The 26,448-nt window shown below is 44.5% G+C and overlaps 1 protein-coding gene across 2 annotated transcripts in view; it reads left to right on the top strand.

Annotated features, from left to right (window-relative positions):
* LOC138498141 (zinc finger and SCAN domain-containing protein 2-like) overlaps window positions 1–25,238 on the top strand; it is a 166,898-nt gene extending 141,660 nt beyond the window's left edge. For both annotated transcript variants that reach the window (XM_069622018.1, XM_069622017.1), the window contains one exon: window positions 18,910–25,238. In XM_069622018.1, the coding sequence (XP_069478119.1) occupies window positions 18,910–19,718 (809 nt within the window). In that variant the 3' untranslated portion in view covers window positions 19,719–25,238. The remainder of the gene's footprint in view (window positions 1–18,909) is intronic.
* Window positions 25,239–26,448: the final 1,210 nt, after the last annotated feature.

Raw genomic sequence — 26,448 nt, 5'->3', positions numbered from 1 at the left:
GTCTTCCTTGCATACTCCCCATATGCCGTGCTTCTCTATGGTGTCTTGTACTTTTAGTCTCTGTGACACCTTCAGGGTAATCTGCTGATTCTTCAGCCTCCCAGTATACCCCCAGCTCCCAGTGTTGCGCAACCCTTTGCCCCTAGGAGTGCAGGACCATCTCCATCGGTGTCAGCCCAGCAGCATATAAAGGGGTTCTCCAGTAGCTGTTGTTATAGAGTGCACGATTCCACCGTTCCGGCTGTTTAAACTGATGGTGAGCAGCCGCCCTTAACATCAGCTGCCCCTTCTGCTGAAGCGCAATGCTCTATTTTCCAGCTCAGCAGCAAGGAAGCGGGGCGTGCACGTCATCAAATTTAAATGAACAAGCGCACCAAACTTGTGTTCTTTCCATCCATGTATCCGCCGTCCTTCTTGCGTGCAGGCAACGTCTCTGTATTATCAGTTATGTGCCACAATGTATCAGCTACGTGTCGCCCCAGCGCCTTTATACTTATTAACTGTTAATATGTGGCAGGACCCGCGCCATCTCTTTATGTACCGCGGGTCCTTCACAAACCTTGTGCGGTGGCTTGAGGCGCTGCACGAAGCTCCCGCTGGCCTCGCCCGCACTGCACTGTGCTCCGGAACCCTGTTGGAGTCAAGCGAATGCTACGATAGTTGCCGTTTCCCCGGCTCTCCAGAGCCCGGATCGCCGCTCTGTCCTCCTTTCCCATGCAGGGCGATGTTGCCTCAGGCAGTGCCGTGAGCCGCACAAGGCGAACACAGCTCTCATTAGCTCCAGCGGGCCTCGCACAGTCTCCGCACTCCGGTCTTTGGCTTCAGCTGCCTCCGCCCCTGTTTATGCCGTGGTCTCCACCTCATTTGCTCCATTCCATATTTAGTCCTCGATTCTGCCCCGCAGCATTTCGGCTGGGCCACTGCCTCAAGAGGTATTATCAAAGGATCTCCAACGTTTGTGTATGTTAATTCGGTTGTCATTTATTACAGTACAAATTGCAAGCTTCGATTCGTTCGCGCCTTGCATCTGCCTCCGCTCGCACACTCCCAGCAGAGATGCGTTAGGCTTGCCACTTCCTCTGATCTTGCCCGAGGGCACACAGTTACATCCACGCCGTGCAGCCAGTCTTCCGTGGAAGTGCAATGGAGGCAACCACCTTGCACCCTAATCCTCTGTTCATGGGCTTTCAGTCCCGCTCCGCTGCCTGGCAATTCACCCGATGACGAAGCGCCGCCCGGAGGATCGCACCAACGCCAGTGGGCACCCAGCGAGAGGCCGCTCAGTGTCCACGATCCAGCTCGATCGTTATAATGGCCGGGGCTTTGTTGTCCGCCATTTTGGGTCCATTAGCATCTCCAGAGCCGCACAATCAAAATTCCATATCTGCTGCACGCTGCACTCGATGGGCTTGTTTCCTTCAGCAGTTGTAGGGCTCATGTTCCGACGCATACACCAGCATTTATGGAACATATAAGTTACTTTGCACGCATTTTTCTCGGATCGACTTCGGATCAACAGGAGCAGCTGCACTCGGACACGTCCTACTCCATGGCTGCTTAGCCACGCCCCCCTTTACACATGTTATAGTATTGTGGGAGTGTACAAACTTTCTGGGACAAGGACATAATAGAGATCAACATAGTTCTGGGCGCCCAATTCCATAACAATTGCGAAGCGTTCCTCTTGGAAGTGGAAGGGCTCCATATCTTGTATGAGGCAAGGCTGTTATTTAGGAGGGGAACAAGTTACTTTGCTGGAATGGATGCCTCCCAGCTTTCCCTCAGTTGAGGAAAGGAAGTCTGCTGTGCAAAACACATATCTGCTGGAGAAGTCTGCATTCAAATATGAGGGTGAAATGGGAAGGTTCAGAGTGATTTGGTCCTCTTTTGAGTGGATTGTTTGATAGAACCCATTATATTTGCATCATAATTGTCTGCCATCCCTTCTGACTTAAATGATTTGATACCTCGTTGTTTTATATGAAATTGAGTGTGTTTGTACCATCAAGTCTTTGATGCAAATTTGAAAAGCAAAAAAAACAAAAAAGGGCATTTTGGCAGATTTCTCCCTGAGGGAAAGGTGGAAAAAGAGAAACAAGTGACTATGGAGGAGAATAGCAGTTTGGAGATTACTTTTCTGGGGGGTCCACTGGGGACCACCAATGGAGAGAGGTGGTTGTACGAGGTGTAGTCAAAAAAAGGGAAAATGAGCAGGCGACTGAATAAGAGGAGGGGATAAGGGCACAGGAGGAGGAACTGTATGAATATGAGGAAAAGGAGGAACCATAGGAATAAGAAGAGAGTGCAGAGAAGAGTAATAATATGAGGGAAGGGAAAACAGTAAGAAAAAGTGGGGAGGAGGAAGAGTATGAAAAAGAGGATGGAAGGAGGACAATCAGAAATAGATGGGGAGGGTGAAGACGCAGAATAAGAGTAGGAGAGCTGGAAGAGGTATAACAAGAGAAGGGGAGGAGGAGAAAGAATAATAGGTGAAGTATGAGTAGTCACAATAAGAGGAGGAGGAGATCAGTGACAGAGTAAGAGAGAGGAAAGAGACAGCATTACATATGGTTGAGGAGGAAAGAGAGAAAGGCAGAGGAGTGGGAGGAGGAGTGTTTGAAAGTTGCTGAGGAGCACAGTCAATCTCCCAGAAGGGAATGTGATCAGTAATAAAGGTGAAACATTGCAGGGCTGTTCTAGACCCAGACTTTTGGCCTCGTCTTTGTGGGGTGGTATGCGACGTACCTGGAGCCGCGGGTGGAGTCTGATCCCAAAATGTTTGTGCAGCATTTAAAACTACAAAGACCTTCAGTGGCTCTGTTTCCCCACCAGGGAGGCAGCCCTGAGGGAGTGGATGAGGGCAGAGGAACTTAAAATGTTCTGTTGTACAGAATCCATATTTTGACAGTCTGTTAAGCTCCAATCCCATACTTTTCCAGTTACATTAAAGACCCTTGAACCTTCTCTTCTGGTCTGAAGTTGTCCCTTGACCGTATTGTGTGTTACATCGCTATCTCCCAAAAATTGAGCCTTTTTCACTTAAAGCATTTTATATATATATTTCATCCTAGTAATGTTGCTGTTGCAGTGTTCACTAGGAACTGAAGCTCCGCCAATGCTAATGTGCATTTGATCTTTCGCAATCAGCATGAATGAATATCTTATTTCCTAATCCAGTGCCGATTGTTGATGCCCATATGAAAAAGATAACAAAGGACCATTCTGAAGACTGCATCTGGTGGGGTTGATCACACATGAACAACAAACACTTCTTTTGTTCTTGTGAAGATGGTGATTATGAAGAACAAAATCTGTTTTTGACTTAAGGCTTTTCTTAAATGAATGATCATGTGGACTAATTGTCTAACGTTGCATGTATGTTTAAAATAGTCTTGTTTCCATGCTAAAATGTTCTACTACCCCAATGTACCTGAGTTTTGCAGAGTTTCTTCGATGGTTCATCGACTGATCCCTTGTGGGTGAACTCCCTTTAAAGCAGGAGCCACAGGGCGTTGATATTCCTCAAAGAAAATGTGAACACTGTCGTCGAGAGAGCAGCTCGACCTTCGCAGTGCTCGTCAACGATCGGTCGTGGACGTCCTGTGAAGTCGAGGCGTTTGGTGCACCTCGTTGACAAGAGTTAGTTGCTGCAAAACAGATCGATGAAGAACATAGATCCGGCAGCGGACGTCGGGTGTCAGCATTGGCGTCGACGGACGGGACTCGACCACGGCTGACTTTTGGATCTTTGTCATCTGTGTCTTTGTGAACTTGGGTGGGGGGAAACCCACCAGCAGATTCTCCTTGGCTTGTCAACGACCTTGACTTTCTCCGGCAGGACAAAAGCAGTCAACGGTTATGGCAAGGGAGTCTTTTGTTTCAAATGTCTTCGGCAAAGGTGGAGCGCTGCGGCTTTGGTCGTCGAGCAGCATGGCATCAAGCTGTCCCCGCTTCTGGCCAGCACGACTCAACAGGCTTCCAGCGGTTATGACAAACCTCTGAACCCTGGTCGACGATGTTGGACTTCGATGTCCGGGTGCTTTACTTTAGGATTCCTCGGCTATCCGTATCTCCGGTCGACAGTCTTTTGGGACATGCTTTCAGGGCGCCTTGGTGAAGATTAGCTTTCTGCACGATGTTCCCTTGTAACGCGGTGTGATGCTGGAAATGCATTGGGGGGACAGGGACTCCCTGCGCTTGTTCTCTAGTCCTCTTTCATGTGTGTTCTGTATTGTTTTCTGCCCAGGAGTCCATGTGAGACTCCTGGCAACACAGCTCTCCCTCTTTATGTTTTGACGTACAGACCCTTGCGATACCCTTACAGCACCCATGGGTAGGGATATAACCCTGTGCCCCTAATTTATGTTTTTGGGCACCTGTGTGTGGCCCACAGAGCAGGGTATGTCCTGGTGGCAGCTCTATGCTGAATTTGACAGGTGTTCTGAGTATCTTCCATTTTGGGATACCCAGGCCCTGCCATTGGAATAATTAGATTCTGATAGACAATATGGCCCCTGTGGCCCCTTGCTTTCTATTGCCTGTTACCTTGTTTTTCACAAAGTCCTGGGAACCCTGACTCTGTTCCCTTCCCCCTGACTGGCTGTTGGGTGGAAGTTCCATATACGGTATTGTGGGGAAGTCCAGGCCATACCAGCTGGAGCCTTCCCAGCGATTGTATATATGGGTACAGCCTGTGGGTGGGACCTGGGTGAATGGAGTGTGTGACCAATTGTTATGGTTGTCTGGTTTCTGGTATGAAATACAATGAATGAGACAGCCCTGCCCGAAACTGGTATGAATGCAGTGTGGAGTGCTGAATGGCTGGGTACTTTCCCCAATACACATTACTTGTTGTGAGTGTCTGGTGGGAGGAGAATGGCCAGATTGCACTGTGAGCCTGATTGCCTGCCTGACTGCCTAAATGCCCTTCTGAGTGAATGGTTGCCTAAGCGTGACCCAGCAGAGTGAATGAGAGACAGAACAGTATATATGGGGGTCTCTCACTGCTAGAATTTGTTCAGAAGTTGGAGTTGATACTTGATGCTTATCCTTGAAGCCCAGCTGGAAGAAGACGACTTGCTGCTGCATTTGCTTTGACCTGATCCGAAAGCTGTTGAGTTTATCGAGGACTGATCCGAGAGAGGACCTGGTTAGGAGACCTCCTCCCGAGCTACAAGGGACCATCGAGCACTGCTAACCTTCGCCGAAGCTCCCTGGAAGTCATATCCTCGACAGGCTGCTGACCGGAGACTGGGACCGCCATGGAGAATGAAGAGAAGCACCGAACATTCTGTCCACTGTCGTGGACCAGGGTTCGCAGGTTTGCTATAACCGCTGGAGGCATGTCGAAGCCGTGTTGCCCAGAAGCGGGTGCTTAACGCCATGCTGCCAATGACTGGAGCCGCAACGCTCCACCTGATTAAGATACTTTGAATCCAAGGATGCTCTCGCCAGCACCGCTGACCGCTTTGTCCCGCCAGAGAAAGTTGAGGCCGCTGATGAGCATATGCTGGTGGGTTTCCCGCCACCCGAAGACCGCAGAGACGACGGACGACTCAAAGCCTTTGCTCGGCTTATATTCTTCATTGACTTTTTTGCGGCAACAAACCATTGTCGTCGAGGCGCACCGCACACCTCGTCTTTGTAGGATGTCCACGATCGATCGTCGACAAGCACCGCCAGGTCCGAAGCTGCTGCCTCGACGCCATCAAACCTTTTCATCGACAACTCTTGACAACAAGGTTAACCTTCTTCGAGGTCTATCGACGATCCGTGGCTCCTGCCTTAAAGGGGGCCACTCAAGAAGGATCCATCGACGCCTATCGAAGAACTCTGCTATTCCAGGTACCTTGGGGTGGTAGAACTATTTAGAAGGAAATAAGACCCATAGAAACAATATATGGACTGGGCTTGTATTATATCTTTAGTTGCAGGTTGCCCCGGTTGGGGGGATCCTCATACAGAACTGTGCCTAGTGGTAGGGGCCCAGTATTCTGCCTATTGTTTTAACTGACCTGCTTTCCTCCTATGTCTATTGCTGGTTCACTTTATTTGCTGATTTGTATGACATTTGAACTGAGTACAGTTAATGCATTTTAAAGGAATCGAAGCAGAATTGTGGTACCACATAGAAACTGTATATATTTGCCATTGTAGATTAACTTGAGTACAAAGTGTGTTATTGTGATTGTGTATATAACCCTGAACCTTATTTATATAAAGACTGTGTTTTCACTAACATAGTGTGTGGACATTCCTTTGTGGGTGCTTGGGGACTACACTGTACTTAGGAACCAGCCCGCATCACCTCCTGAGAGCTTAAGCCTTGATTGCTCGTCCAACGTTACCAAATAGAGAATCTTGGCTGTGGTGCTCTGTGCCTCTACTCTGCCATATAGAGAGCAGGAGTACAGATATCCCCTTCCAGTCTTTACACAGTGGTTATGGCAAACCTCGGAACCCTGGTCGATGACAATGAACTTCGATGTCTGGGTGCTTAACTTCAGGATTGGTCGACAGTCTTTTGGGGCAGGCTTCCAGGGCACCTTGGTGACGATTAGCTTTCTGCACGATGTTCCCTCATAGCTCGGGAAGAGGTCTCCTAGCTAGGTCCTCCCTTGGATCAGTCCTTGAAGACTAGACAGCTTTCGGATTTTGTTGAAGGCAAGCAGCAGCAAAACCTTCTTCTTCCATCTGGGCTTCATGGTTAAGCATCAAGTTTCGACTTCAGCTTCTGAACAATTCTGGTAAGTGCGAGGTCCCCAGATCTACTGTTCTGTCTCTCATCAACACTGCTAAGCCAAGCTCAGGCAGCCAATCATTCAGAAGGGTATTCATGCAGGCAGCCAATCAGGCTCACAGTGCATTCAGGTCATTCTCTTCCATCCAGACACTCATAACAAGGAATGTGGATTGGGGCAAGCACCCTACCTTCCAGAACACCACACTGCATTCATGCCAATTTCGGGCAGGGCTGTCTCACTCTTCGTGTCACACACACAGATGTCAGAGAACCATACCATGAAGTGCATATTGGTCACACACTCCATTCACGAGGTCCCACCCCAAGGGTGTACCCACAACATACTGTCACTGGGAAGGCACCAGCCCGTCTAGCCTGGACTTCCACACAATTTCATATATGGTTCTTTCACCCAACAGCCAGTCAGGGGAATGGACAGAGTCAGGGCTTCCCAGGACTTTGGGAAACCAAGGTAACAGGCAATAGAAAGCAAGAGGCCACAGGGGCCATCTTGTCTCCTATCAGGAATCCACTGATTCCTATGGCAGGGCTTGGGCATCCAAAAATGGAGGATACTCAGAGCACCTGTCAAATTCTGCATGGAGCTGCCACCAGCCCATACCCTGCTCTATGGGCCACAAAGAGGTGCCCAAAACATACACTAGGGGTAAAGGTTTGTACCCCCATCCTTTGGTGCCATAAGGGTATCCCAAGGGTCTCTGTTCACCACAACCTAAAACAGGAAGATCTGCACTGTCATGAGTCACACATAGACTCCTGTTGCAGGAAAACAACAAAGAATACACATGATAAGGGAGTACAGGACAAGGACATGGAGGCCCTGTCCCTCCAATGCATTTCCAGCATCACAGTCAGGAAGAGTTGTGTAAGGGGAATGAGTAGGGAGTATGTGGGAAAACCCCACCAGAATGGGAAGGTACGAAACGTGAAATCAATTCAACAGTGCTGAAACATTCATCCATCGTTACCCCTTACAGATCCAGAATGGTTAAGATTATTGCTACCTTGGATGGTATTATTATTTCTTTTGAATAAGGGTATCCTGCATGGGGGTACATTGAATCCAGCACTGTGGGGCTCAATACATGAATTGTATTGAATTCTCCAGATTTTATTATTGCATGATTTTATTTTGGTCCTATGGCCCTTTAAACCAAAATCGTAATTTGGACACAGAAGTTCTCAATATTCTTATAACGTACAGTAGAGGGGTCCCTTTATGCCATAATTTATAGGCTGGTTGTGTCCTCGCAACTGATGTGTAATAGGAAAATTACATCACTACTGTAAGTGTGATTAGCCATTTCATCAGTTCAGTAATGGCGTCCTAATGCCTGCTGCTTGTGCAGGCAGCGTGCATAATTCCAGCAGCCACTGCATCGCTTAAAGCGGTAGTTAGCTTTGATATGATATGGCATTTATAACGCGCCTATACACAAGTGTTTCAATTTATATGTATATTTGCAGAGTCCTGCTTTCTGTAGCACTTTCCACTCATTAATTCATTGGGCACTGTTGAAGACCAACACGGGAGAGCAAGAATGTATCTCTACCCTATCTTTTTTAACCCAAAAAAAGGATAATATATGTATTTTATTAAACTGCTTGAACAATATTTTTGCAACACAGTGCAAGCTTTTTTTAAAATCCAAACAGTTCTCCATTAACTATATGTGCCAACAACTGGAAGACCTCTTACATGAGGTTTGGGAAAAGGCCAGGTATTCTAAGAGATGAGTGTGTGGCCATATACCATTCATGATAAAATACTCCCTGGGATATTAAAAGTGACTTGCAATATCCTTATTGTACGGACATGGTACTCTGTCCTATGTATATCCTTATAATGCATGGACCATTGTACTCTGTCCTATGAATATCCTTATAATGCACAGACCATGGCACTCTGTCCTTTTGAATATCCTTATAATGCATGGACCATGGCACTCTGTCCTATGAATATCCTTATAATGCACAGACCATGGCACTCTGTCCTTTTGAATATCCTTATAATGCATGGACCATGGCACTCTGTCCTATGAATATCCTTATAATGCACAGAACATGGTACTCTGTCCTATGTACATCCTTATAATGCACAGACCATGGCACGCTGTCCTTTTGAATATCCTTATAATGCACGGACCATGGTACTCTGTCCTATGAATATCCTTCTAATGCACAGACCATGGTACTCTGTCCTATGTATATCCTTATAATGCATGGACCATGGCACTCTGTCCTATGAATATCCTTATAATGCACGGACCATGGTACTCTGTCCTATGTATATCTGTATAATGCACGGACCATGGTACTCTGTCCTATGTATATCCTTATAATGCATGGACCATGGCACTCTGTCCTATGAATATCCTTATAATGCACGGACCATGGTACTCTGTCCTATGTATATCTGTATAATGCACGGACCATGGTACTCTGTCCTATGTATATCCTTATAATGCACGGACCATGGTACTCTGTCCTATGTATATCCTTATAATGCATGGACCATGGCACTCTGTCCTATGTATATCCTTATAATGCACGGACCATGGTACTCTGTCCTATGTATATCCTATGTATATCCTTATAATTCACAGACTATGGCACTCTGTCCTATGTATATCTGTATAATACACGGACCATGGTACTCTGTCTTATGTATATCCTATGTATATCCTTATAATGCACAGACTATGGCACTCTGTCCTATGTATATCTGTATAATGCACGGACCATGGTACTCTGTCCTATGTATATCCTTATAATGCATGGACCATGGTACTCTGTCCTATGAATATCCTTCTAATGCACGGACCATGGTACTCTGTCCTATGAATATCCTTCTAATGCACGGACCATGGTACTCTGTCCTATATATATCCTTATAATGCACGGACCATGGTACTCTGTCCTATGAATATCCTTCTAATGCACGGACCATGGTACTCTGTCCTATGTATATCCTTCTAATGCATGGACCAATGTACTCTGTCCTATGAAAATCTTTATAATGCACAGACCATGGTACTCTGTCCTATGTATATCCTTATAATGCATGGACCATGGTACTCTGTCCTATGTATATCTGTATAATGCACTGACCATGGTACTCTGTCCTATGTATATCCTTATAATGCATGGACCATGGTACTCTGTCCTATGTATATCTGTATAATGCATGGACCATGGTACTCTGTCCTATGTATATCCTTATAATGCATGGACCATGGTACTCTGTCCTATGAATATCCTTCTAATGCACGGACCATGGTACTCTGTCCTATGAATATCCTTCTAATGCACGGACCATGGTACTCTGTCCTATGAATATCCTTCTAATGCACGGACCATGGTACTCTGTCCTATGTATATCCTTATAATGCACGGACCATGGTACTCTGTCCTATGAATATCCTTCTAATGCACGGACCATGGTACTCTGTCCTATGTATATCCTTCTAATGCATGGACCAATGTACTCTGTCCTATGAAAATCTTTATAATGCACGGACCATGGTACTCTGTCCTATGTATATCCTTATAATGCATGGACCATGGTACTCTGTCCTATGAATATCCTTCTAATGCACGGACCATGGTACTCTGTCCTATGAATATCCTTCTAATGCACGGACCATGGTACTCTGTCCTATGTATATCCTTATAATGCACGGACCATGGTACTCTGTCCTATGAATATCCTTCTAATGCACGGACCATGGTACTCTGTCCTATGTATATCCTTCTAATGCATGGACCAATGTACTCTGTCCTATGAAAATCTTTATAATGCACAGACCATGGTACTCTGTCCTATGTATATCCTTATAATGCATGGACCATGGTACTCTGTCCTATGTATATCTGTATAATGCACTGACCATGGTACTCTGTCCTATGTATATCCTTATAATGCATGGACCATGGTACTCTGTCCTATGTATATCTATATAATGCACGGACCATGGTACTCTGTCCTATGTATATCCTTATAATGCATGGACCATGGTACTCTGTCCTATGAATATCCTTCTAATGCACGGACCATGGTACTCTGTCCTATGAATATCCTTCTAATGCACGGACCATGGTACTCTGTCCTATGAATATCCTTCTAATGCACGGACCATGGTACTCTGTCCTATGTATATCCTTATAATGCACGGACCATGGTACTCTGTCCTATGAATATCCTTCTAATGCACGGACCATGGTACTCTGTCCTATGTATATCCTTCTAATGCATGGACCAATGTACTCTGTCCTATGAAAATCTTTACAATGCACAGACCATGGTACTCTGTCCTATGTATATCCTTATAATGCATGGACCATGGTACTCTGTCCTATGTATATCTGTATAATGCACTGACCATGGTACTCTGTCCTATGTATATCCTTATAATGCATGGACCATGGTACTCTGTCCTATGTATATCTATATAATGCACGGACCATGGTACTCTGTCCTATGTATATCTGTATAATGCACGGACCATGGTACTCTGTCCTATGTATATCCTTATAATGCATGGACCATGGTTCTCTGTCCTATGTATATCCGTACTTAATGCACTGACCATTGTACTCTGTCCTATAAATATCATTATAATGCACTAGCATGGTACTCTGTCATATGAATATTCTTATAATGCACGGACCATGGAACTCTGTCCTATGTATATCCTTGTGTAATGCACAGAGCATGGTACTATGTCCTATGAATATCCTTAAAATGCACAGAGCATGGTACTCTGTCCTATGTGTATCATATTTATAGAATACTTGATTATTTTATAGAGAATTAATTTTTGAATTTATTTTTAGGAGCTAATTTATCCATAATGGAGATGTGTGAAGCACAGATGTATTCTTGCTGGCAAACTCAAACCGGAAAGGGAAACACTCTTGCATTGGGATTATAGAAAATCTGACCCTTCTGCAGAGAAACAAGCACAATAGTACCTAATAACAGAGCAAGACTTTAGAGGCAAATACAAAGGCCAGACTATATTGGATTCATGTAAGTTAATGAGGGACCCAAGGAGTCTTTGCTCGCAACCATGCCTAAAACGTTGATCTCCCATAACCATGCTTCTTATTGTATGTTAAAGGGGGCATTGTAGATACGTTTCTTCTCATAAGCTTTTATGGGGATGTTTGTGTATGAAGGGGCAGCTTGGGGCTTCATGGTGGTACCTCAAAGCTGCAAGTGAACAGCATATTCGTACTTAAAGTAACGTTGTGTACTAGTTGAAACAGAGGTTTTATAGGAAATGCAGTGAGATGTGCCTCTTTTATGGCTTTCCTGACGTATACACATGCAACTCCTCAGCACCGCTTGGCAGTCTGATGTAATGCAGTATTGGACAAGTTATATCGCCATATTGAAATGGTTGGTACCTTATACATAAGAATCTGCATCAAAAAGCATGACTTTAAAAGAAAATCAAATAGGTTGATGGGGGCTGACCAAACTGAAATGATTGGTCTCTCAGGGGTATGGACTAGAAAAGCATTAATTTAGGCCAGTGCGTATGTGATGGGAACTTGTGGATTATTGGAGGCAGACAGAGTTATTGCCTCACCACCTGTTAAGGGTGATGTGTAGAATAAAGTCCATAAAAGAAAGGTATGGGCGGGTACTGCTGGTTAATTCAAGTTAAACACGTAATTATATTTTCCTTAGGAAATTAATGGCGAGACCCAACAAAACCAGTGTACACTTGCACTGGAGTTACCTGCAAACGAAAAAGTACGTCCGATGCACAAACATCCATCAGACCTTGGGTCGCCAATGGTGCAGTGAAGACTACTGCAAAATTAAATCCTGTTCATTCACTGTTGGAAAATAGTCCATAGGTTTCCATTCTTCTGGTTAAATAAATAGACTAACAAAGTCTTTGTTGCTTCTATTGATAGTTGTAATGTAAAAAGTTCATCTTGGAGTGAGGAGGCAGAATTCAAGATAATTGCCAATGCATTTCAGACCAGACTATCATCCTTCTTTAGGGTGAATTCTATCTTACAAAAAACAAAGTACCTATTTTAGTCAAAAAAGTATAACAATTAAAGCCGTAACATACATTGTGCCTAATTATCAAAGTTAAATGCATCTTGAGTTGTTAAGTCTCATGCATTCAACCTCAATGCATGCGTTTTGGCTAAACCAAACCATAATGTACCACTGTGCAGTCTTTATGCTGATTTATGGTACCAGTACCTGCATTTAGAGGAGCCTTTGCTGCATTTCCTTATGTGGCCACCTAAAATGATTTTGTCCTTCTTAAAGGAGTCCAAAGTGCGATCACATTACTCTCATCCAATCCACACGTGAATTTTCTTAAGATTGCATACTCTGCAAAAATATGGAAAAACACCTTCTTTCTAATTTGTCATTTCATGCAGTGTGTCATTTAACTACAATAAGATTGAGTATCATAAATGCCAGTAGTTTAACGTTCATACCTTATGAAAGAGGTAGTCCATTTAACCACGTAGTTCCGTGTAGCGTGGCAATAACTGCTGTGGGATCGTAGTTAAGAGTTTCTTACTGACGTGCCAGCTATGTTTTGCGTAGGACTTGCATTGTGTGAGACTGTCCGTTAGTAATTAGATTAGCAAATAGTTCTTAAAAAAACAGCAGAAGCTGTCCGTGCTGCGATCGCTTACCCTAATGTTCCTGCTGCAACGAACAGCGCGTCCCCGCGCGTTATGTTGCCGAGGTTTCGGTGGTTTCAAAAAAGACGCGTTACCAAGGTAACGCTGATATCTACAGCATAATGTGCGTCCACGTCATGATGCAGCAATGCTGAACGTTACTGGTCGCCTAGGCAACCTGAATACTAATACTAGCGCCGGAGCGGATCATTCTGTGGTTACAACAACGCTGTAGAGTGGCGCTGTGAAGACGCAATTAGATGCTCTTGTGTGGTTAGTGAAAAAGAAATTATTAATTCCGTTTGCCATGATGGGATTATTGGTAGACTTGTACCGAGTTTTGATATGCCTGATCTTCCGCGTTAAACAGTACTATTAATGTGCATCTAGAAATCTCTACCCAACCTTTTAAAGACTCATTAATAAGAAAATAGATCAACAAAATGATAATAATTATTTGAAATAAACAGAGCTACCTTCAATAAATTGTATGCAGTCATGCTTACCTCAAAGTTCGTGAAAATCAACCGTGTAAATTCACTTGCTAATGCTGAATAATCCACCACAATATTAACTAACGACTAGACCCCTGTAGTGCTAGAAAAAACAAAGAAAATGAGTTATATTCACATATGTTAAAAGATAAGTTACCAATTGAAGAAAACAATGTAAAGTGTCCAAATGCAAAAGTATATACTGCACCATTTTCCTAATCAGTGCTTCTGAAATCCACAATTATGTCCGCCAGTCATGTTGCATTTTATATTCTTCTTTTTCTTTTGTAGCATAACACTCTAATTTTACATAGTTATTTAAATATAGCAATGCAAATCCAATTCTTCATTCAATCCGTGAGGAGAGACCGTGTCTAGTTTTTCTATCCAATATGCTTCATGTTGTATTTTCTTGGTCACACTGATTCCACTGTTTGATGCATCAATAACTTCCAAAATTTGAACATGCATTTGTGAAACTTGATGGTTAGATTGATTGAAATGTCTGGCAACTGGAGAGTGCAGATTTTTAGTTCTTATGTTTGATTTATGCTCATTCCATCTGACTCGTGCTTTCCTGCTTGTCTGTCCAATGTACAGCAATCCACAAGGGCATTTGATGCAGTATATAACTTTTTCTGTCATGCAAGTTGAATAACTCTTAATTTTTTATCTTTTCTCCAGTTCTGGGATGCATCACTGTGTTACCTTTGGTAATATTATTACAATTATTGCATGACATGCAGGGGAAAGTTCCTTGTTTCTTCGAAATGAAGCTTGTGTTTTTCTTTGGTTTGATCTTCACTAGCAGATCCCTCAGATTACTGCTCCTTTGGTTAGCAAAGACCGTTTTTTCTTTAAATAAATTCTGGAGCTTTTCATCACAGGTCAATATAGGCCAAACACTTAAGTATGACTCCCTTAATTTTAGGAAACTGTACGCTGTATCTACTCACATATACTAGTGGGTTTTCTGTGGTGGTTTTAGATTTGGTAACCAGAAGATTAGATCTCTCCTGAGACCTAACATTTTCTGAAGCAACTGATAGTTCATCTTCTTTATATCCCCGTTGCTTGAATTTGTTCAGCATTATTTCTTTCTCCTGTTCCTATTGGCAGTCTGTATTGATGATTCTCTTTATCCGAAGCAGTTGGCTATATGATAAGCTCTTTATTGTTGCAGGAGGATGAAAACTCATTCTATGTAAGAGGTTATTTTTGTCTGTGGGTTTATGATATACGTTAGTGTTAAATGTGGGTACTTTAGGAGTCACCAGGACATCCAGAAAATGTTTACTGGGGTGTCCAATCTCAAACATAAATTGGATCCTAGAATCAATTGAGTGAGATATGCCAAGAATAAGTTGAGAGTCTCTTGTGTATCATTCCAGATCAGAAAGATATCATCTATTTATCTCCCTCAATGTTTAATGTACCTTTGCCATACAGGATATTTGATAATGTGATCATTTTCAAACTTCAGCATAAATGAATTCGCATATGCGGTGCCATCGTTGCCCCCATTGCCGTTCCGCTTATCTGTGAGTAAAACTGTTTTTCATATTGAAAGTAGGCTTTCTTTGCAATGAATTCCAATAGTATCATGATCCATTCTTTTGAGGCACCACCACCATCTTCTTGTTGGAGTAGCAACCATTCCACTGCCTGCTGTCCTAGAGAATGTGGAATTGAAGTGTACAAGCTGTTAACATCAATAGTTACCAAGAGGTCATGTTCATTGAGTTCAATCTGTGCAAGTCTTTTGAGAAAGTCTGTAGTGTCCTTGATGTAAGTGGGGTGTTTCTGTATGATGGGTTGCAAAATGGTATCTCTGTAGATACCTAGTGGTTGAACAATGCTTTGAGTGGCAGCCACTATTGGACGTCCAGGTTGTTTAAGTAGTGCCTTATGGATTTTAGGAAGTAAGTACAAGTGTGGTGTTTTTGGAAATCTCTGTGTCAGAAAGTTTTTAGTTTTGTCACTTATCCATTCATTTTCTTCGGCCATCTCTAACATCATTTTCAACTCTTCTATAATTTCTCTGATTGGATTACATGATAATGTCTTATGTACCTTAGTGTCATTCATTTGTTGTAGGCATTCTTCTCTATAATCGTCAGTATTCATTACTACTAATGCCCGGCCTTTGTCTGCCAGGCGGATAGTAATTGTCTCATCTTCATATAAGTTTCTGATTATCGATAGTTCATTTTTGTTAAGATTACGGAATCTTGGAGTTTTAAACAAAATCTTCTTCAGGTCTCTCAAAATAGCTTCATGAAGATATCAATTGTTCCATGTGGTAATGGTGGTATAAATTGCCTTTTGGGGTTTCAGTTCTAGATAGTTAACTGTCTCTGTATCTGGAATGTAAACATCTGCAAAATATGCCTTCAGTTTCATCTTGCAAATAAACTTAGAGTTCTAAAGCTAAGTCCTTTCTGTAGAATGTTTCTTTCTGCCATGCTTAGATGACGATTAGATATATTGATAATTAAATCTTCCTGCTTGGATACCTGTTCGGGGGTTTCTCTGTGCTTCTTTTTCCCGCCACCCCTCCGGGTTTTCTTCTTCCTTTTGGCCTTGTGTTAAAAAGGCTGCCTAAGTGGTCTATCATCTCCTGTCGCAGAGTTATCTGTGGTTGTTGAATGTTCATCATTATTCGAGGGAGTTGGAATTCTCGATGTGCTAAGACGTGGTTGGGAATCGGAATCAGTACTTGATAGATCAGAAGAGCTTTTGGTTTGCTGGGGTTGGCCTGGGTGCCTGTATTTTTCCATCCATGTGTACACCTCATCATTGAGGAAATCGTAGGTATCCCTCTTGTACTTTCACATTTTTTTATTCTCCAATTCTGATTTGTATTGCTCCAATTGTCCATTAATATCATCCAACATGGTTACCATCTCTTCCCCACTTAGGCATTTACTCAGATCTGTTTTGATTATCTCGATGTCTGTTGCTAATACTTTCAATTCATTAGCCAATTCTTGTATTGTTAGGAGAATCAAATCTAGTGAAGATTTATTGAGGATATTTTCCCATTTTCAAACAAATTTTTTGTTTTCCTTGCAAAGGGTTGGACGTATCGTCATTCGTAATCCTCTAGTGATAAGTTGTGATCTGTACTACTTTGTTAATGTAGTTGCATGCAGTTTACGGTTGATCTCTTTCCTGATCAGGTAGTTTAGTTGTTTCATTTTCTTATTTGGATCAGTATTTGTTGAACTGGTACTTGTGTCTTTGATTAAATTGAGAATTTCTTCTGCTTCCTCCACCGAAAAGCACATTATATGAGCATGAATAAAATCCATTTCAGTTGTGTAATTCAAATAACATAAGTGACAAAGTCATAGGCTAGAGGATGTGGATGGGATGAACCCTGGGACCTCTATCTTCACCATTTTGCAGGCCATAGAGGAGCTATACTAGAGAACCCAGTGCCATTTAATGTCTACCCTGATGTACACAGTGTATGGGAGGAAGGGTCTTTTTGACCCCCCCCTACATTCTGTATGACGTGGATCTTATGCTCATGCAATCGTTGGAGATGTCCCTTGTCCGAGCGCCTGGTGAGTGGATCATGGAAGCCATTGCAGGACACATATATAATTCATTTCGTATGCCCCCAGACTCCATTTTGTATAATTCCCGACTCAATCTTTTACTAGGCTGCACTGTGATTTCTAATAAGCCCTCTCTCCCTGCGCCGCGTACAGCTCACCCCCACGTCGTCCTCCCCTGTCTGCGCCATGGCTGTCCTGTTCTCAAGGAAGCTTCGGCACGAATTGTTGCAATTTAACACTGTATTTCTTCTCTTCCTCTGAGATCATTGCCCTGTGTGTGACCAAGCCGAAGCCTGGTTTGCGAAAACCATTTGTCTCCCCAATCACACCTCAGCTCTCCTTCACCCCACCCCCACCTTTAGGACTTATTGCCTGTGTAACCCTTGCTCCCCGGGGTTCCTTTCATGTACCAGACGGTGGGACCCGTCCCCCATGGGCCACCCTAGATTGCCCCCATATAACTAATCCAGAGTGACCATATATTCTCCCTGTACTAACACCTATCAATACCCTTGTTTGAACCATGAAGCTCCATGCACATGAATTTCAGAATGACACACTTAGATAAGGCACCTGGACCACCGCGCCCCTGTTCCCACCGAGGTCCAGGTCAAGAATATGCACTTTTTACCACAATTTATATATAAGTGAACCTGCATTTTTGTACATTATACCTTATATTAATCAATTGCATGTCAATGATTTCTGTGTAGTTTAGATTAGTTAGATGACAGACGGTGTGGACTCAGCCTGACCTGCACCACTCCCAGAGGATCCCAGCTGACCCACATGCCACGAGAAGCAACAAATTCAGCAGCAGCCAATCAAGCAGCACTGTCACCTTACATTATATGCTGAACTAGCCAAACGAGCCAATGAAGTGACGCTATGTAACATTTATAGAAAACGTCATAGAATCCCGAACCCCAGATACCCGAGCGTGCATGGTTATGGTCGAAAGCTTGATGGATTGTGAATCCCTAGCGCCAGACACCTGAGCATTCATAGCTATGGTTTTGAGTTGTTTACTTATCCCTTGGCTGTGACACCCAACATATCTGTTGGTAGCATTTTCTTCAAGCTTCAAGTAAAAGTTTGTACCGATCAGTTGATTTAATAACAGATATTAACACATTATTGTAGAGTTATTCAAAGTCTTATAAATGTGTATAAAGAATGGTTTGTACTCCGTCCAGTCCAGTATGGAGGATCCTTTTGGTGAAAAAAAGGCCAACAATGAGAGTTGCAGGGAGTGGCTCCATATCACATTCTGATCAATCTTTCCTGCTGAAACGCAATCGATTGCGCCTCTGTCTACTCTTAAGTAGCCAGAGCACACACACCTATGCATGTTCTTTTAATACTGTGATTACTGTTTTACAAAGGAATTAATATATGGACTCTTTTAATTCAACAGAGAACGGACCTAACCTGAATCTTAAAGAATGGACCCAAAAGTCTGAACCACCAAGGATATCATCCGGAGAAGGCGGTGCAAAGGAGGCAAAGGGCCAAAACCAGTTTGATGGAGACTCTGCGAGCAATGGGGCTGAGGACTCTGATGTGTATGGAAGTGGTACCGGAATGCCTTTAGTCCCCCCAGAGGCTGCTCCAGGAGTGGAACCCTACCATTGCACATATATATGCAGTGAGTGTGGAAAGAACTTCAAGTCAAACGCATACCTTAACATACACAAAAGAATCCACACTGGGGCGAAACCACATAAGTGCACAGAGTGTGGGAAAACCTTCAATCAGAAAACGGAGCTGGTTCTTCATCAGAGAATGCACACAGGGGAGAGGCCTTTCAAGTGCGCAGAGTGCGAAAAATGCTTCATTCGGAACTCTGATCTCATTGTGCACCGTAGACTTCACACGGGTGAGAGGCCGTACAAGTGTCCGCAGTGTGAGGAGGCCTTCATCCGCAGCTCACTCCTGACCATGCACCAAAAGAGGTACCACAAGAAAGAGCTCATCTGTGGTGAATGCAAGGGAGTCTTCTTTACCAGCTCTCAGCTCGTTACTCACCAGGCAAGCCACAGGCTTTACAGGCCAAACGTGTCTTCTGCTCGCGGAAAAGGCTTTAGCCTAATGTCTCAGCTTGCCATGCACAAGAGAACTCAAGCAGGAGAAAGGCCATTGGCATGTGAGCAGTGTGGGCAGGGGTTTAACCACAGGAAAGCTCTTACTGCGCACCAGAGGACGCACTCGGACCTAACCAAGTAGGCAACGATAACCCATGAGAAAGTCTAAACATTCAGCTAGAAATCCTAATGTTCACTTCCACAAGGGTAGCCAAACTCCTGTGGCAGTGTTGCAAGCACTTAAGTAAGACTTCCTCTATCATACACTGAGAAGATCTTGGCAAGTCACACTAGTGGCAAAGCAACTGCAGGAACACAGAACCTGTTTTGCAGCAAAGAGTTTTCCATGAGAGTTAACCACATCAATGCGGCAAAGGCGTTCTTCAGCCCGCGTCCTCCACCAAGCACCTGACCCGTACATGAGCCAGAAAAGACAGTCATGTGGACTGGTCTCAACTCGAGTTGCCGTCTAACTGTGCCTTAGAATTGTGCATGGGTGCAAAACTGTTCATGTGCACTGAATGTGGGAAAGGATTCACCCGAAGAGAAAATCAAACCCTCCCCTGGAGAACTGATGCTGGAGAAAGACCCTTTAAGAACAGGCAGTGCAGGACACTTTCTTCATGGCTACAATGTTGCACTTCAGCTGAAAAGCAGCTTCCATGCTTGTAATGCATATGGGGGAGCCTTATTAGCTGAAAAGCAGCTTGCATGCTTGTAATGCATATGGGAGAGCCTTATTAGCTGAAAAGCAGCTTGCATGCTTCTAATGCATATGGGAGAGCCTTATTAGCTGAAAAGCAGCTTGCATGCTTGTAATGCATATGGGAGAGCCTTATTAGTATGCAACATTTTTGTTGCTTCATAAAATGTGCAGCAAGTATAGAAAAGAAGGAATCTTGGCATTCTCTTGCATACCTGTGGGTTCATTGAGACCAATTTCAAACCCCCCTGCCGTAACCGGGTTACCTTTCTCCCACTTGCCCATCAAATGCACAGTGTGTCATCAATTCATTCCACAGGTACTTTCCCTGGACGTGTCTCAGTGCACATGCCATGCTATCAGTTGAGAGAGGTGTGACCTTTGCTTTTTACTCTACTTATCACGTGGCTCTGTGCAACTAGTAACCGCCAATTTCCATCTTTGAAGGGTATAACATCGTTTGATCGACAGTCATTTTTACAACTGCTTTTTAAACAAGTATAAAATTACCAAAAAGTGAAGTGACATTTTTTTTTTTAACTTTTATTTATTAGCAGAAGGTTAGGACAGGTACAGTACATATTATGCAGACAGAGAGAGTAATCACTATTGGCATACAGGCATTACAACGAGAACAATTACAAGTAGCACAGAATGGGGGGAGGGACCATGGCATGGGGAGATCATGAAGTGTTCAGTTCCTGTGGAGAGTCGGGCAGCTCCGGCAGGGGGGTGGAGCGCCAGTCCACCTCGTCTCTTCTGTTCAGGTAGCTACAGAATTCAGTCCACACATTCTTGGGGCGGGATGGGGTGGGTAATGAGCCAATATACTCTTCTTTACATGTTTGTACCCAAGTAAGAGCCTTCAACCACATCTTTAGAGTCGGGGGAGATCTGCGCTTCCAGCATTGTAATATACATCTTTTGGCAACGATAGTGCTCACATTTAAGAATTTTGACATTTTTTTTTCACCTTCCGCAGCCCAGACCCCAAACAACAAGACCAATGGGTCAGGGTCTACCGGGGATCCAACTATCTCTGAGAGCGCCTTCGTCACATCCCGCCAAAACGTGCCTAGCGCGGCGCAGGACCAAAACATATGTATATGGTCCGCTTCTTCAGACGTACATTTTGGGCATGAGTGGGTCAGGGTGTGAGCAAATTTCGCAATTTTGAGCGGTGTGTAGTACAGTCTGAGGCGTGTGTATTGTATGCAGCGAAGTCTAGCATTTAGAGAGACCTTTCGCGTATGTGCGCACATTTTGTTCCACATTTCATCTGTAATTTCCCTCCCTAGCTCCCCAGCCCAGGCTTCCCGTGGCTTGGGGGATACATCCTCTAGTTTCCCCAGCTGCATTTTGTACAGGGAGGATATAATTCCCCTACTTCCTGCAGAGTTTGAGATGTACTGGAGCTCTGGGGAGTCCGGGGGCTCATTTGGGTAGGAGGGCCACATTTTACGGACTGCCGCCCTTTGGGTAGGAGGGCCACATTTCACGGACTGCCACCCTTAGCCTAAAGTATTGTAGTAGCTCCAGCTGTGAGTTGGAGTGTTCGGGCCGCCACGTTAGGGGAGTAATAAATTTACCGTCAGGATATAGGCCGGTGAGTGCACGGTAGCCCAGGTTTCCCCAATGACGGATGAACTGCTGATCGTGTATGGGAGAGAGCCCAGGAACTTGCAATATGGGAAGCCATTTGTAGTACGGGCGATGGTCCTGTTTTGAGTTGAGAATGATATTCCACGCTCTAATAGTGGTGGCGACAGGATCCGCCTGGGCATTCGTCTGGTATGTACGGTGTAACACTAGGGTCATGATATTATTCCCTTCGCCAGCCAGTTTCTCCAATTTGACATGTGGGGGCGGGTTGATGTGTTCATACCATTGTGGGGCATGCCAGGCCTGAGCCCCAATGCAGTACAGTGTAAGGTCAGGGGCTGCAAAACCACCTTTTTTGTACGGTAAGGTCATATGTTGCCATTTTTTACATACGGCCCCAGAGTGCCATAGAAATTGGGTACACGCCGAGTGGAGCCTCTTGAAATAGTGCTTCTCGGGCCACACCTGGACGTTAGCGAAAATATAGAGGAGTTTGGGAACCACGATGCGAGGGACAGCGGAAGATTGCGCCGTGTGAGCCTTTTGGACTCAGTGAGCTGTGCCGTGGTCCCATAATTCTCTGCCAGTAGAGGTTTTGGTTAGTGATACTTGCACACCGAGGTATCTGATCCCACCTGGGGACCATCGCAGGGGGAATTCACATGATGGCCGATGGGTCGCCTCAGTGAAAGGAAATATCTCTGACTTAGAATAGTTAATGGTAAAGCCAGGGTACGTGCCAATTTTCGTTATGTCTCTGATGATTGGGTCTAGCTATGTGGAAGGGTTTCTGACATACAGAAGCACATCATCAGCATATAGTGAGATGATTTCTGGTGCATCCTGTAGACGAATGCCCTAATCAGCTCCCACTGCACTCTGTTTTCCATTCACTATCAATCAATGTATGCAGAATCCCCCGCAAAGCATAAGCTGTGGCTCGTGGAAAACACAGCCATAATTACATCCTCTGCATTGTGGTCGACAAATATTCTGTGTACCCCAGTCTGTGCGTGCAATGCACACCCAGAAACCTTATTGACCAATCCCTTGTCCTTCACAGGGCCAAATCAATGGTGGCCATCTGCAAAAGGGGCGTATGTCACACATACAACCCTGTAACTGTCGTGATGTCCGCTGACTTTTCCAAGTGTGTGCATGCGCGAGTGGGGGAATAAATGTCAACCAGGGTAAGGGATTTTGTTTGTAGTGGTGCCTCTCAAAAGCCGTTTTGTATTTCTTTTTTAAAGGGGCTTCCTTAGAAACATTTTTTTCCTGTTTTTATAAGTGTTTTTGTTTGTTGCACTTCACTTCACATTCTTACAATAGCGTCTTCAGTGCAGCCTATACATTGTAAACCAAAATGTGATTGCCACTGGCCGACAATAACATGCCATTTCCACTGAGAAGCTGCACATATCGATGACCAATGTTGTCATTCTCACAAGAGTACATCCAAGCAGCACGTAAAAACGTACACATGCTTCTGTTGATAAGACCCCTTCCGACCTCTGGCTGATGACAACATTAATTGTAATAGTTATATACTGGACAAGGTGGTATAAATGAGGAAAGCACCTGCGCAGTGGGAAAAATGCTGTTCACTGCTTTCATCCTCTTTTTGAGTTGACGGTACACACTTGAACAAGCTATGCTACCCAAAAGCAATGCTCCATAATGCACGACCACAATGAGTACAGTAGCAAAAGTGGCAAGTTGTCGACATTCTGCAAGCAAATAGCCGAAAGTACGCACAGCGACGCCGTACAACACAGCCTCCACTTCCTCCAAATTCGAATTGCCATTAAAACCTCTTTCCACGGCATACTGGAGCAGATCTAGCACAAAGGGATCACCCACTATAAAAACTGCGTTTTGCCATCTCTGCCAGCCTCACTACACAGAGGAATGAAACAAAATATGGCCGCCCTTTCCTGTGACGCACACCCTGACCACCTAATTGGACAATTTCCACAGTTGCATTTGAATTGGTCAGCATGGTGAGAAGCGCAGATTGTGGCACGTGCGCTCTCCATGTAAAACTAGAAGTTCCGTACTACAGTCCCCTGTGTACACACCACACCCAGAAACGTTGTTGCGCAATCCCTCAGCCTCCACAGTCCCATTTTCAATGACACCGGCCTGAAAATCCCTGGATGAGACTTTTGTCGTGCGTGCGTGGGGGAAGAAAAGTCAACCAGGGTAAGGGCTTTTCGTCTGTAGGGGTGGCTCTGAAAAGAGCCGTTGTGGTTTATTTTGTATTTTTATTAGCTGCTTCCAGTCAAAGAGCTCCTTTTCAGTTTCATAGCGTTGTGGGTTTCTTTTCGTCCTCAGAATCTTACAGGAACCTTTTGAGTGCATCTTGGAGATGAGCAAACAAAACAGCATTATCAATGTACGACAACGAAATGCCATTTGATTGGAAGAACGCTGCATTCGGAGAACTAATACTGTCATTGTTACCGAAAAACATGCCACGAGCGCACATAAAATGAGACATGGTTCTGTTGATCAGAAACCTTCCAGCCTGTGGCTGGGTACACCAGCCAATATGAGTGGTCCATACTGTTCTTGGTATTATGGTGGAGAAAACCACCTGGGCAGTGAGAAAAAGCCTCTACAATGCATTAATCAGCCTCTTGAATCAACAGAGCAAACGTGAAGAAGACACCTAACCCAAATGCAACCCTACATAGTGCACAGTGACAACATGCACAGTAGCAGAACTGTCCAGGTCTCTGCAAAGTGCATGCATATCGGCTAAACTGAGGTCACCCACAGCGCACCACAATGCGTCCACTGCTTCCGAACCGAAATTGCCATGAAACTTTCTTTCCTGGGCATACTTATGCAGATCTATCACAAAGGCATCACCCAAAGTCAACACAATGCATTTCTTCATGTCAGCCAGCCTCACTATGCACTGTACTGAATACCAGAACTACCACCCCTTCCTGTGACCCACATCCTCAGTACCTGATTGGATAATCCCCACAGTGCCATTTCCATTGGGCAGCATGGTGATAAGCGTGCGCTTCCCAAAGTATTGTGCGGGCTGCGCTCCAGTAAAGCATGAACAGTCCTTCTTCCCTTTCCTCTATCCTCTTCACACCATGCCCTTATTGGGTATTGTTAAGTTGTCATACACACATCCACCAATGCCATCCAAGACGTCAGCATCTAACACTGTCAGTTCTCCACAAGACCTCATATGTACTGTTAAAGATTCAGCATGCAAAGTGTGCTGTTATAGGAAAGCATGTGCAGTGGAAAGTTCAGTGAAACATTGCAGGATGTGTGCATGCACATTCATGTACATGACCACCCATCACCACAAAATAAAGGTTTGAAAAAATGTTTTGCTGTATGTTTACAACTCTGTTACAAGTGCCTCTGCGCACTATATTTGCCTCTAAGCTTCCATTACGGTTTTGAAAAGCATACTGGTTTTCCTCCCATCTCCTACCATGAAGTGGCAAATTAATGGTATGTGCTTGCAACGTTTTCATTTGCCCATTTCATACCGTGTATTAGCAAAACAGCAACGCTCTTCTTTTCTTCCGACAATGCTACTAATTGTGTTCCCCACTAACCCATCTCCTACATAAATCGGTAAAAGATGGCACCAAAGCCATCACTGAATGTGTCTTACCAACCTTAAGTCAGATCCCAAAAGGTCAGCGTTAGCACGGCTGTGGTTCTTTGTAGGGTGCACTATTTCCACACCCTTTTTTTAAAAATCTGCCACCTTCCACTCTGCGCTCTCAGCAACTCATCCATAAGAGTGATGCGCCACTTGTCCTTGGCCTGAACGCCAGGGATCGCATCTCTGGTGGATTAAAATGTCTGCTATAGCTCCCCCTGACTGCGAGGAATCAAATGAAAGCCCTGTGCATTATGCAGAAGGTCTTCTGGTCCCTGGAACCTCAATAATCTTGCACTCCACTTCCTAATTATCTGCTTGCTTGACCTGTTCCCTCATCCGCCTTGTACTCCCTCAGGGTTAGTTGCTTCTGCACGCAACCAGTTGGTGCTAGATGTCTTTCTTCTGCAGGGGCCTCCCTCTGGAACAGGCTCTCTACATCCCTGGAACTGTAAGAGAACCATCTTAGGGTCTGGAAGCACCACCAAACCTTTCCATGTGCTTCTTCTTTTTCCCCTCCTCTACCCTGCTCACTTCCTGCCTAAAAATGAGTGTGCACTGTTTTCCTACCCACCCTGTAATCTGTGCCCCAGGCCACCCCCCTCCCGACAGTTCCACTCCGGCACTGGTTTTCTGCCATCCGCCACACTTGGGGACTGTTTCCTGTAACCCTAACAGTCCACCCACCAATTGATGTCTACACTTATCCTTGCACTTGCCAGCACCGGCCGTAGTTGCAGTTATTGCTTTTTGCTGTTGTTCCCATATACTCCACTTTCCCTCCCCCTTCTCATTCACTTGGCCATTCAGTGTCACCTGCCCTAGTGGGATCAATTTGTATGCGTGGCCTCTGATCCGCCTCCCTTTCCTCGTGGAGTCTTCACACACACTTGTGTGTATGTGCAGTACAAATGCCACAGAATA

Source organism: Ambystoma mexicanum, chromosome 5q, assembly GCF_040938575.1.
Source record: "Ambystoma mexicanum isolate Mex_15411 chromosome 5q, UKY_AmexF1_1, whole genome shotgun sequence".
In the NCBI taxonomy this organism is placed as follows: domain Eukaryota; kingdom Metazoa; phylum Chordata; class Amphibia; order Caudata; family Ambystomatidae; genus Ambystoma; species Ambystoma mexicanum.
Note: the sequence above shows the minus strand (reverse complement) of the source record. Positions and strands in the feature narration are given on the sequence as shown.